The sequence below is a fragment of the Diorhabda sublineata genome, chromosome 2, assembly GCF_026230105.1.
Source record: "Diorhabda sublineata isolate icDioSubl1.1 chromosome 2, icDioSubl1.1, whole genome shotgun sequence".
In the NCBI taxonomy this organism is placed as follows: Eukaryota; Metazoa; Arthropoda; class Insecta; order Coleoptera; family Chrysomelidae; genus Diorhabda; species Diorhabda sublineata.
In genome coordinates this window covers 36741165-36754810 of record NC_079475.1, presented here as the reverse complement: position 1 = coordinate 36754810, position 13646 = coordinate 36741165, and the positions used below count along the sequence as shown (strand labels likewise).

Genomic DNA, 13646 nt, shown 5'->3' with positions numbered 1-13646 from the left:
CTGAATACTTGGAGCAAGTGGGAATTACAGTTCTGGACTGGCCTGCACGATCGTCCGATATGGATCCCATAGAGCATTTGTGGCATACTTTATGGAGGAGTGTTAGACGTCGTCATCCTCCTCCTAGTAATTTAAATCAGTACAAATGACTCTTCGAGAAGAATGGGATGCTATGTCGGTGTAGCGCGTTCGGAATTTAATTTCTTCAGCAGCCCTTCGCCGTAGCAGTGGGAGTAATACCTTCTATTAATATTACAAAAATTGCTAGAAAACCTGATAAAAATGAAGAATAAAGTTTTACCTTAATTCAAAGAAGTCAATCCAAAATGCTACGAATGATAGCTGATGCTCCATTGTACGTGTCAAACCAGACTCTCCATGAAAATCTAAGAATCCTCTTCGTACTGGACATAATTACAGAACACAGCACAAAACATCATAAAAGCCTAGAATCATCCCTTACTCTATCCCCTTTTAGAACCCCTAGCTGATAGAAGACTGAAAAGGAACTGCCCAGCTAATATAACAATAACCTTATCACGCTAAGAGGCGCCCCCATGCTCTTGAGCCAACTTTCTAGCTTATAGAACTGTTATGGTTTTGATTGCTAATTAAAGTTTAACCAAAAAAGACGGTCATGTTATGAAAATGGGAGAAGAACGTTTAATACATAAGATATATGAAGAATGAACTTACAAAAAAAGACAGCAAGATCGGGGAGGATCTGGATTGAAGAAATTTAGAAGGCAGGAGAAAATACAGTATAGAAATGAATGGATACAGCTGTGGAAAAGGGAGACCTCGTAATGGTCCTAGGCTACCAGTAGAAAGCAACCGAAAAATTAGTCCTTGAAACTGAAGTGTTAGTAAAGATTGACATGTCGGATGTTATTAGGAAATTTACTGTCTTAAGGATAATAAGATAAGAGAAAATTAGGACCTACAATCAAAACAAAACCAAAGTTGTCACTAGCAGTAAACAACCGAAAAATTAGTCCTTGAAACTGAAGTGTTAGTAAAGATTGACATGTCGGATGTTATTAGGAAATTTACTGTCTCAAGAATAATATTATAAGAGAAAATTAGGACCTACAATCAAAATTAGTCCTTAACATTGAAGTGTTAGTAAAGATTGACAACATTTCGGATGTTATTAGGAAATTTAATGTCTCAAGGATAATATTATAAGAGAAAATTAGGACCTACAATCAAAACAAAACCAAAGTTGTTACTAGCAGTAAACAACCGAAAAATTAGTCCTTGAAATTGAAGTGTTAGTAAAGATTGACAACATTTCGGATGTTATTAGGAAATTTACTGTCTTAAGGATAATATTATAAGAGAAAATTAGGACCTACAATCAAAACAAAACCAAAATTAAATATCCAGAACGCTCCAGGGAGTTCTGGATATTTAATTGAAGTAGATTTATCATTCTACTATGACGAATGCACACTTTTTAGTAATAAAACACAAATATATTTTCAACTATTTATATTTGATAATCCAACAAACATCTTTGATCTAAACTAATATCACCCAAATTGTGCGATTGCCACTGTACAAATTCTTTTTTTTTTTTTTTATTAGAGGTATTCATATCTCAACAATTTGGCATTAAAAAATCACTAGAATTTGTTTATTATATCACTTTTAGTCAGAGCAGGATTCATTAGAATGGAAAAAGTGTAAATGTACCTCTAACCAATGGAATTTGGAAAATACACTCTTCAGTAAAGTTAAGCTGTTATTTTGTTGAAATTTATCAATAGTTTTTTGTTGTTCAGAACATAAATTTACTGAGATGCAAAAAATGAAACATGTTGTCATGAACATTTACCGTCAAATAAAAATCTTATCGCCAAAGTGTACTGCTGATTGGGGAAGGTTTCTTACCGGTACAAGTGGTGCAAACATTGGAAAGCTTTTTATTAAAAATAAAAAGAGAATGCTTAAGCTCCACTTGTTACTATTTCTTTTGGTTCAGTTTTTAAATTTCTGATGCATTCAGGAAATTTTGAAAAATATTTGTAGTAATCAACTCAATTCCTTTTTGTTTAATGAGTTTAATAAGTTTAATAAAAAGAAAACCTCAAAGTATTTTAAAAAATAAAACAATTTACATATTTTTACCACATAAATTAATAAATCCTGCCCCATAAATGGCAACAATGTGTGAGCTTTACACAGTTTGTTCACAAAATTATGGAAAAAATTCACAACCCTTAGAAAAAACCTACAGGCTTCTACAGTTTAAGCAAAAAGTAATATGTACCCTTTGAAAAACTCCCTATTTGTATACATTATAACTGAATTTTCTGATTTGAAAATTAGTGCAAATATTAAAATTGTTCATTTTGTTAATATTTAAAACATATTTTATTATGTACGTCCAATTATCTAATGTAAATTTGAGCTAATCTACTAATGACTAGATTGATTCAACATGAGATATATCGAAGAATAATATTTGGATTAACTACACATTTGTTATTGTCAGAGGGAATTGTCTTAGATAGACCAACCACCACGTATTTATTTTAATATAGCTCCAAAGCCGAAAAGAAGACATAAGGGGATGATTCTGAATAAAACGGTGAAATAAAACGAGTTTTAATATGGTTGGACTGAATGGTCTTCGAGTAGTAGATGCATGAACTTTAACCCTTTGAGTTAGTTTACTTAGGCGAAGTTACAGTGGACGAGTCTGACTGATTATTTGAATTTGAGAAGCAGGCGTTGATTTTTGCGGTGTCCTTGTCAGTTGGCGTTGACCGCAAACAATCGCCTGTCGTTTGTTTTTAACATCTTTCAGTTACAATTAAGATTAATTCCAATTATAATTATTTTATTCCCGTTTCTTTTTTGATACGCTGTTTAAGATGAATTAAAAAATTCATTTTATGACAACGAAAATGATAGTTCTAGTGAAGTAGAAATAAAAGTTATATGATAACAGTGAGTTGGGAGAATGAAAATAATGAAAACGACCATAAATTGGAAAGTGATACTGACGATAGTGAAGTAATTTCAGTACATCGAAAGTGCACGGGGCTTTTGCCGAGCGATAGTGAATCTTCTATCGAACAATTGCAAGAACAATGGATTTGAAACGAGAAAAAGAAAACAATTTCAAGAAATAGCTGGACACCACCATTGAAAGTGCTAGACCAAATTCTTACTGAAATTGATGATGATGATAGTAGAAGAAACGAATAGATATGCCAGTCGAATAAGAAAGGTCAAATAAACGAAGCCTCAAGTGGTTTCCAGTAATTGTGGATAAAATGAAAAAATATATTACATTATATATTCTAACGTTAAAAGTAAATAAAATTTAAATTGAGTTCATATTGGTCGAAAAGAACTATTATAAATACTCCAATTTTTGCAGTCACAATGCTACAGGATAAGTTTTTGATATCACAAGATTCCTTCACTTTACAGACAATGAAAAGTTATATAAAAATGATAGGATTAAGATCAGAAATTTAGTTCATTATCTGAATAATAGATTCGACAATAATTAGGCTGAAAACAGACGGAGCGACATTCAGACGAATTTAAATTTCATCGCCATAACATGTACTGAACATAGACGGAGTCAAAACAGTATCAAAAACCTGAGCAAACCAAACCAAAATAGTAAATTCGCTATTTTTGCATACTTTTTAATTATTTTTGTTACCTTCATTACTCATAGGTAAGGCCCTACAAGATGGCATGTTTTGTAAAATGCCACACGGTACAAAATCATTAGACTTTAACCCTTAATTTTGCAGGATACATGATTTTTTGTTTAAATTTAGCGCGTTTATTTTAGTTCCATTATCTACCGCATCGACTCTTTAGGCCTTGTATGTTTAATTTGCAAATTGGAACAGTGAAATCAGCAACATCCAAGGAAATGGCGTCGGCCTCCTGTTGGGTAAGTTTAAAGTCAATTTACTATTATTTATCATCTGAATTCGGCTTTTTAAAATTATGATTCACCTGTATTGACATGTAAACATATGTTTTCAACATAAACTAGTTCAATTCAATTGATATTGATCTAGAAAATTACGTTTTACCCTCCGAATCCTGTAGGATACATTGCGAATTCGGTTGATGATTTTTATGAGAAAAAAAGTCTTTACTTCAATAACTATAGTAAATTCACGTTTAATAATTTTGTAAAAATCATATTAATGTCAAACAATCGAGTATAATTAAAAAAATTTCAAATTCATTTTACATCAATTTAAAATTTATTTAGTTTTATTATTTTGGTTTTCGTTTTATTTAGGAATTTGTTAGCATTTTTGTCTTCTCAACCTCATTTTGATGTTTTTTTCTATTTCAAGCAAAAATTTTACTTCAAGAGCAGCTTCATTACTTCCTAAGCCAAAGGTGGACCCCGAAGATGAGGAAGAAAATTTGGAGGATGAAGATGTATTACTTTAGGCAGCGAGCAAATTGTTAGATGTAACGTTGAAGTACGTTTTAATGCAGAGGATGCTTCACAAGCTCCAGAGGTGTCAAAAGATGAATCAATGATGGATGGGTCGACTGCTGACGAACCAGTATCGGTAGATGAATTCTACAGATCTCCTAATGAGAGATCTTTGTCCATCTGTAAGCACAATTGAACAGCAGAATGAGCCAGCATCACTCACTGATAATCTAGCTACCACCTCACATCCGTCTGGAGCAACTCGTCACCGGAGACATCAACCTCAAATCATAAAACCAATATATTTTATTTTTTATTAATTTTAATTAGCTTAAGGAAAAAAATGTTTTGGGTTTAATTGTAATATTTATGTATGAATAAAAGGTTTTATTACTTAAATTTATGTGAGTTTCATTACTTGTACCATCAACCTTAAACCAGTTTATTTGGCAATGTATCCTACAAGAAACATCTCATCCAAAAATTAACCCAAATTCTTCAAATTATGAAATTATCTTATTTAGACCTAAAAGAACAATTTGAACAAAAAAAATTTTTCAATCAATAAATTAAGCTCTTGCCAAGTTAAGTGTTAAGTTAGTTCTTGTTCTTTATAAATATTTCTATGTTGTTTCATTTATATGTTCATTTACATTTTACAACTCTTACTTATTAATTCATATAGCAACCAATTAAATCAGTTATATATGCATAAAAGTCTTTCAGACAAATAATTCAGTACTCAAAGGGTTAAGGTCCCGCATTTGTCTCGGTATGTCGAAAGAAAATATTTTTCTAGGTTTTCTTCAAGTAAAATTCTAAATTAGTTCATATAAAAATAAGATTTGTTATAAATATGCTACTCGATAAATTGTGATTGTATTCTGTAGTGAATTTTCCTGCATTGTATTTTTTTAATATTCATCAAATGTTTAAAATTACGTGGTATATATTTGAAGCCACCACAGTTCTACTACTTACACGATTACTTCTAAAAATTACGATTAAAAACAAAAGTTTCACCTAAAAATTTGCAATTTAGAGTTTTTACTAGCTCAAAGCGATCTACCTACACCATATATATTTAAAAATGGACGAATTTCGGAAATCTTTTTAAATATATTATTCTTGACATATCATTCTTAAATTCTAAATATTCTGGACGAAAATGTCAGATCACAACAAACACAATTTAAGTATAATGTCATTCTATCACTTACTAGAGGTCAATTATCAATATTAAAAATAAATATGTAGACGTATAAAATTTAGATTATTTTTTTCATCTATTTAATTATCTTTTATTCTTCAGAAGCTTAGGACGTGTTATCACCTAGTTGATAATTTTTTTTTTAAATTGTCATACATTTGAAAATTCAATTTCTTCTAAACATTAAACAGTTCACTCACATTGTATGTTGACTACAACCAATATTATAAAATGTCACCTATAGAGTTGTTCGACCTATTTTTTAATGAAGATGTTTGCCAACATTTGCATACAGAGACATTTTTTAAAAACTATGCTGATCCAAACATCACAGTTGATAAACTAAAATGCTTTATTGGAATTCTTGTTTTTAGAAGGTATAACATCCTCCCCGAAAAACGTCGTTATTTGGATTATGGCCACTTTTGAATAGCTGAATTAAATGTTTCTTAAAAAATTTGTCTCCCAGCAAAACCCAAACTATGATGTATCAATTATCAAATATTTTGACCTTCATCCTAGTAAGCAATGCATCCGTAGAAAACCGATACGGTTTGGTTTTAAAATGTGGTGCATGTACAGCCCCATTTGTTTGAATGTAGAAATAGCAATGGAGAAACATTTTCCATACAACTTTTTCTTTGATAACCTTTTTACAAGCTTCAATCTGTTAGTCAACAAAAAGATCATGAGTAAACAATATAAAAGATGATCGCAAGAGCGAACGAACGGGGTTTTCTTAAATAGATGGAGCTTCAACTACTGTCGAATAAAATTACTGTTGGACTGTTGGCGACTTTCAACCTCTGTCTTAATATGTCTCCTGTAGAGTTGTGTTCGAGCTATTTTTCGATGAAGATGTTTTCCAACATTTGACTTGGGATTAAACTATATTGGATAATTGGAAAATTACAAATATCTATCGAGAATAAGTTATTGGTATACAAGATATTACTTGAACCTATTTGAACATATGGAATCCAACTGTGGGGTACAGCGTCAATATAAAACATAAATATTATCTCGAGAGATTTAAGTTAAAGTTCTAAAAATGGTAACAAATGCTCCATGGCATATGCCCATTAACATCAATGCTATGGATCTAGAGGTGTTTTTGGTAAGAGAAACAATTAAGTGAAAGTGAAAAGTATAATGAGAGACTTCAGTTCTACCCCAATCGATTGGCCGAGAACCTAGTGTTAGAACCTATTATCTGACGTAATCTCAAATGATATTGCTAGCAGATTTTAATATATTTTATATAGAGTAGTTTTAGTTCGGAAATATTTTATTATAATTTAGCATATTTAGTTTTAAATTTCTTTAATTCCTTATTTATTAAACCTTTAATATGTTTTTTTTTTAATATATTTTTTTTTAATAATTTCTTCAAACAATCATTTTATTCCATATTATGGTATTTAGTATATTTAAGTCTATTTTTTTACTTTTATACAGTGACTTCAGCTCATTAACCTTGTAATTAATATATTGAGCAATAACTAAAAAAAGTCATTCGTCTGCCCTGCGATGGTTAGGTTTTTTCCAACCAAAATATTCTAGTAAACACGACCCTAAATCTAAAGAAATAACTACTTGAAAAATAAAAGAATTTCAAATAGGAGAAATAATTACACTTCAAACTATCAGGCTGTAGTTTTTGTCAGGTATTGAATTATATATGTAACAGTTAAAATCCGTTTTCAGTTTATTCTATTTCCGGTCAAGAGAATATTAGTTTTCACACAGTCATTTCGTTGAAACTTGTTTTCACGAGTAAAAACTAGTTTTTCCTCATTTTTCACTAAGAAATACTATAATTTACTAGCTTTTTTTCATTTAAAAGAATTTTCAGTTGAAACTAACTTCAATTGGGGAATTCTACTAATGGAAAACAGTTTTTCCAGTAAAAAAATTTATTGTTTTAAAACCGAAAAAACAGAATATTCGCTTTGGAAAGCAGTGAAAAAGGTCGAGCGCCCGCAATCAATAAACCACCCCATCGGCTCTTTAGAAAGCCACTAGATAAGAGACGACAAAAACGAATGTTCTTGATAACCACTTGGAAAAGTTCTTACAACCAAATACTTCAATATAGTCATGAAGAAGAATTAAAACAATCAATCGTATCAATTAGAACTACTACTAACAAAAATATCTGAGAGAAATCAAAGATCTCAATATGAAGAAATCACCACGGTATGACTTGATGAATACTAAAGTCCTCCTCGAACTGCCCCAGTGTGCTTTAAAGTTGATAACAGGTATTTATACCACAATTTTGAGGTTGGGACATTTTCCAATCCAATGGAAAGTGGTCCAGATCATCTTAATCCCCAAACCTGGTAAACCAACCGAATATGTAACTTTTTATTGGTCTATTAGCTTACACCTTATCTTATCCAAAATACTAGAAAAGCTATTAAAAACTTAACTATAAACAATCATCTCAGGAAATCAATTTCGTTTTCAAGAGGAGCATTGCCACTATTGAACAGGTACAATGGGTCACTAACAAAATAATGCAATGTCTAGAAGATAGAAAGTACTGCTCTACTGTTTTCTGGGATGTGAGCCAGGCTCTTGACAAAGTCGAATTTACTGAACTGTTATATAAGATTGAGAATTAACCTTTTCCTCAACCTTAAATCCTATTTAATTAATTCCTTGTTGAATGCCAACATGAACACTCGAAGTTTCATCCCATAAAATCTGGAGTTCCACAGGGAAGTGTACTCTTCTTTACCTACTATACTCTTTGGACTTGCCTACTTTGTGAGAACTAGTTTTACCTAATCAAAACTAAAATTAACTGAAAACGGGTCTTAACTTTAACATGTATAACAAGAAATGTAATAGAATTATAAACTCCAATCCAATTTTGATATGCTGGACATAGAAACCGATATGTTTGAAATGTTATTTCTATTCAAAAGGATCTAAGATTTATCTTATTTTTTTAACAAACAAGACATCCAATTAGGTTACTTTTCACAAATAAGTGATGTGATGACAAGATATTATCCTCATTCAGAATAAAAAATTCCTTAAAGTTAAGCATCCTCCGGTTCTAGAAGATGTTGTGCTTCTATGATGTTGGGGTGGAAAGTTTGAGGGAAACGTTTGTTGAGAGCTGCAGCTGTTGTGATAGTTTGTTGACGTTTGATAATTAGAAGTGCTATAGCAGCAGCTACGCTAATGAAAAGTAAGGCGACCAACACTCCTCCCACTGAAACAAACACGGCACACATTTTTTGAATATAGTTTCAAAGGAGACAAATATATTCAACAGGAGGAAACTTTAATGTCTTGATATATAGAAAAAAAATACATAAAATATGAGAGATTAAATTATACAGGTTGAAAACTTTTATTATCAATTTGGTATATGTTACAAAATGAAATAAGAATATATCACAATTTTAAATATCCAAATTAGATATTGCTGTTTTAAATAACTTACCAGTAACCATAAGAATTGATCCGATGCTATACCTTCCCGGCTTGTCACTTAAAATATCAATAATGTTACCCATAGAACCGTTATTGGGTAATTGAGGCAATTCTAATATTTCAGTAAAAAGATTAAAAAGATCTACAGTGTGGAACGGAGCCACTTTGTGTTGACTTTTGATTTTTGGTCCACGAGCCATGAAATAAGGATGCATATCACTAACATTGTAACTGTAACCATGAACACCAAACTCTGAACTATTGGTTACTGAAAAACGAGGAATATATGAGAATGTAATATTGTGCTATTTGTTTTTGCATGTCATGAAATTGAACATTCACTATTTATTAGCAGTTTCAACTTAAATCATTGAGGAATCACTCACATGTAAAGTTATATGCTTTAGCATACTTTGGTGCTGCAACTATCAAATCATCCAAGGCATACCCCACATCTGCCATAATGAGAACAGGTGGTGCTCTGGAACACTTCTTATAATGCCATTGTTTTGGATAATTCTTCTTTTGGTAAACTTTGAAATGTCCATTTATCAATGAACCTGCTTTTAATGCTTCATAAATTTCTTGTTCATATCCTAAATAATACTTAAGGTAAGCAGATATATTTGGAATAACAGATATTTTTTTTAACAAATTTGATTTTTTAATAATTTCACCTACCCTCATTGTCTACAAACTTTATTTATATCAACAATAACCAAATTAAATGTTACTGGCAGGGTTTCAATATCAAAATGCAAACTTTTTTCTTGGTCTAATAGTGTTTTTCCTGAGATCCTTTCTTAGAACATCCCGCGAAGTTATTTGCTCTAGCTACTTGTCCTCTTAACTCGTCTTCTAAGTCTCCATAACTAGTTATCTTAATGCCAAGGTAATTATCATTCTTTGTTGTATCATTTGACCTTATAGTTCTAATTTGCATCTAATGGGCATATAGTAATGTTGTCATGCATATAGTTTTATCAGTCAATAATAATTTTATATTGTTTTTCATTTAATAATCTTCAAAGATCATCTTCATTTCTGGCATATATCATGGCTTCATTCCATAACATTTGCCATACCTTTTTTGTGATTTCATCCAATATTATGTTGAATAACATGAATTATGTCACAACTCAACATAGGTTCCCATAAGAAAATGCTTTTGGCACCCATGCCACAGTCGATTTTCCTGACCCACCCTTCTCAGAAACTCCAACAAGTTCGCTGATGTTCTCAAGAGCAATAATATAAAAGCCAGTCTTGAACTCGCCTTCAATTCAGTAATATATATTTCTATTGCAATTGTGTTCATATTTTCTATTAATTATAATAATAAATGTTTATAATAAACAACTCGAGCTATCAAATTTATTATTCATGGGAGGAAATCACGATTTTCTTAACAATGTGACTCATGTGGTATTGTGTCTTTATCGAAGATATATAAGCAATATTGTAGATAAATATATTACTAGGTTATCATTGCTCAGTAATGGTAAATCAAATAAAAAGAAATGAAAATTGTTAATTATAATAATATATACCATCTTTAGGATAAATCTGAAGACAGGGACTTGCTCCAGCCACATCATATGTTCCATTCTTCAAATACTGAGTAGTGTTGATGAAATAAGGAGGTGTCACACCGATTAAACCATGATCACTTAAGTGAATTACATTTGTTTTTTCTGCTAATTTATGTTTGATCAATTGTTCCTAGAAGTACATCCTAATTATTAATAATAAGCTAAGGAATTTTTGCATCTTCTCACCTCTAAATAAGCAGTAATATTATCCAATTTAACTAATAAATCTTTAACTTGTGGTGAATTAGGACCGTATACATGACCATGAGTATCTGGTTCTTCTATGTATAACATAACCAGATTTGCTGGCTTTAAAGGATCTAACAACCATGATATTACCTTGAAGGAATAATTATTTATACAAAAAAGTTTTATTTAGATAATTACCATTCAATATCTCGATCTTAAGCCCACATTAATAGTATTTTAAAATATCTATACTATTTTTTTTAATTTACCTTGTCAACTCTTTGAAACCAATCAAATTTTGGATTGAACTTTTCTCTATAAGTAATATTTTTTCCTTGATATGGAAAAATTGCTCCAGGCCACATCATTGAAGCGGAATACCTACCATTCCCTTGGTCTTCATTCCATCTCTAAATAAGTAAAGAAATATTTTTCAACTCATGTAAAAACAAGCATCTCCATATAACTCCACAGTCTCAATTATTGGAATTATTTAGAATTGAAGTATGTAATGTGGGAATTATTAAGATACCTAAGCAAAATCATTTACCTTTCAGGTTAATCTATTCATGAGGTGGCAACTCAAATTTAGACTTACAATTGATAAGTAATGTTTGAATTCTTAAAATGGAACAAAAATAAATGTTAATTTAACCCATATTCTGATAAGCAATATTTTAATATTTGATCCTAACATATTTATATCTTCAAATTCAAGAAGCAAACTATGAAAAGAGAATACTTGCCCATATTGGCACAACGTCTTTATTATAACTATACATCTCGGTTCCAATTTTCTGAACAGTTCGTGTATTTAAATCAAGGTAGGTATTACCTACAATTCCATGAGATTCCGTGTATAAACCAGTTGCAATAGAATGATGATTTGGAAAAGTTTTCGTAGGAAAAACATTTATTAAATAGTCCGAATAAGTCCCGACTTTCTTGAGCCTATCCATATTAGGAACCAATTTTGTATCAAAGAAATTGTATCTAAACGCATCATAAGATACGATTATTAATATTGGATGACGAGACACTGATACCACACAACTTATTAATGAGTAAAATACTATAATTTTCAATATCATTTCCAAAAATGTTATAATTTCCTTTTAGTTACTATGGAAAGTTCACTTCTTGTCTATTTTTTAATTTTAATGTGATGGTGTTGACATGATTATAGTAGTTGTCAATACATCTACAGCTGATAAAAAATATCCAGTGCTGACAACTCACAGATGACATGGGTTTATTTTCAATATAACTTTATTCAACAAAGTAGATAATTCAAATTGGAAAACATTTCGTTATTAATTTCTTGTCTATTTTTTTTAAGAGAATTTTATTTATTCTAACCAAATTGACATTGATCTGAACCTGAAGTGACTTCTTTCATAAAATATTGGAAAATTTGAATTCTAATAACGGCGCGTAATTTAAATTATTTGAAAGTAATTGATAGCGCTAGATTATTAGTATTATTATTATTAGCAGTATTTATAAATTTCAAAGATGTTTTTGTTCTTAACATTCCCCAAAGATGCATACTTTTGAGATTTATTATTTGAGAATTATTATGAATAAAAAATAGTTGTAATGTTAACAGGATAAAATATTGACGTTATTTTAAGAGCACCTATTTCGCACTCAAGTGAAATATATATAAAAAACCTTTACTTTTTATTAATATGGTGAAAATAAAAATTCAAGAAAATATATATTTTAATTTATTTAGTATTATTCATATCCTAAGACTTATCAGGATTTGGGAACAAATCCATTATATTAACGGATTAATAGATGTAATACAAAACATTTATTGAGAGGTATCTAGAAACTTAGAAGCAATAATTCACAGGAATATGGAGGGTATAGAGAAGGAAACGAATCTCATAAATACGAGAAAAGTGTCCAGCTGCATACGGTAAATAATAGCTCAAAAACCTTCCAAAATGGCGCTATTGTAAACTAAGGTAATGAATGTATTGAATTGTAGATAAATTGAAGTATACCAAAATTAAAAAATGTTATACCAAATTTTAACAACTTGGTTTGTACAAAAATTTCTACAGGGCGTAAATATTTGACACTTCCTTTAAAATTTCCCCTTATGCTAATGAGGCAAAGTATAATCAGAAAAAAAAATACGAGCATAATACAAAGATACTAAATTATCAAAATTATGCAGAGTAGAGGTAAGGAGTACCATCTCATATGATACCTTAGCTTAAAAACGCTTGTAGACGGTAAATTATAATTAAAAATTTGACCAGAATGGCGCTCCTGTCGGACGAGATATCATATGATCGTTCAGCTCAGTCTTCCGTCCGTCTTATTTGAATATGCAGTGTTAAAAAATTTTAAATGACTAGATTTAGAATCGTCGTTTTATTGAAAATTTATACTCATGCGATAGAAGCGCCTCCCTAAAGCGTAAACGTAAAGAATTTGATGGACACTTTCTGTAGCACAGAGATGGTTCTCCTTACCTCTACCCTCCATAATCAAAAGAAACGGTACAATGCATAAGTACAAATATTATATCAAATTCGTTAATTTTCTTTCTATTTATGCTGGCAGAGCCATCTGTGTGATACGTCTATAAATTAGGTGGTTTGTATTCATAGCTACAGATCATTTATATTTATATGGATCACGACAATGTTATTTGCTCTGATCAAATTGACATCGACTGGGGGTCTGAACTTGAACTACTATTGTGACATCCTTAATAAAATACTAGCAAATTTGAATGTTATTAATG

General features: G+C 30.6%; 1 protein-coding gene across 1 annotated transcript; it reads right to left on the bottom strand.

Annotated features, from left to right (window-relative positions):
- Positions 1–1479: 1479 nt before the first annotated feature.
- On the bottom strand, positions 1480–12127 carry LOC130452996 (bis(5'-adenosyl)-triphosphatase enpp4-like). The gene is made up of 7 exons (XM_056792562.1): positions 11626–12127; positions 11149–11289; positions 10877–11029; positions 10649–10820; positions 9485–9694; positions 9109–9366; positions 1480–8874 (listed from the first exon to the last, which is right to left on the bottom strand). Exons 1-7 carry the CDS (start codon positions 11968–11970, stop codon positions 8699–8701), a joined length of 1455 nt encoding a protein of 484 aa, XP_056648540.1. The 5' UTR covers positions 11971–12127; the 3' UTR covers positions 1480–8698.
- Between the last annotated feature and the right edge of the window lie 1519 nt (positions 12128–13646).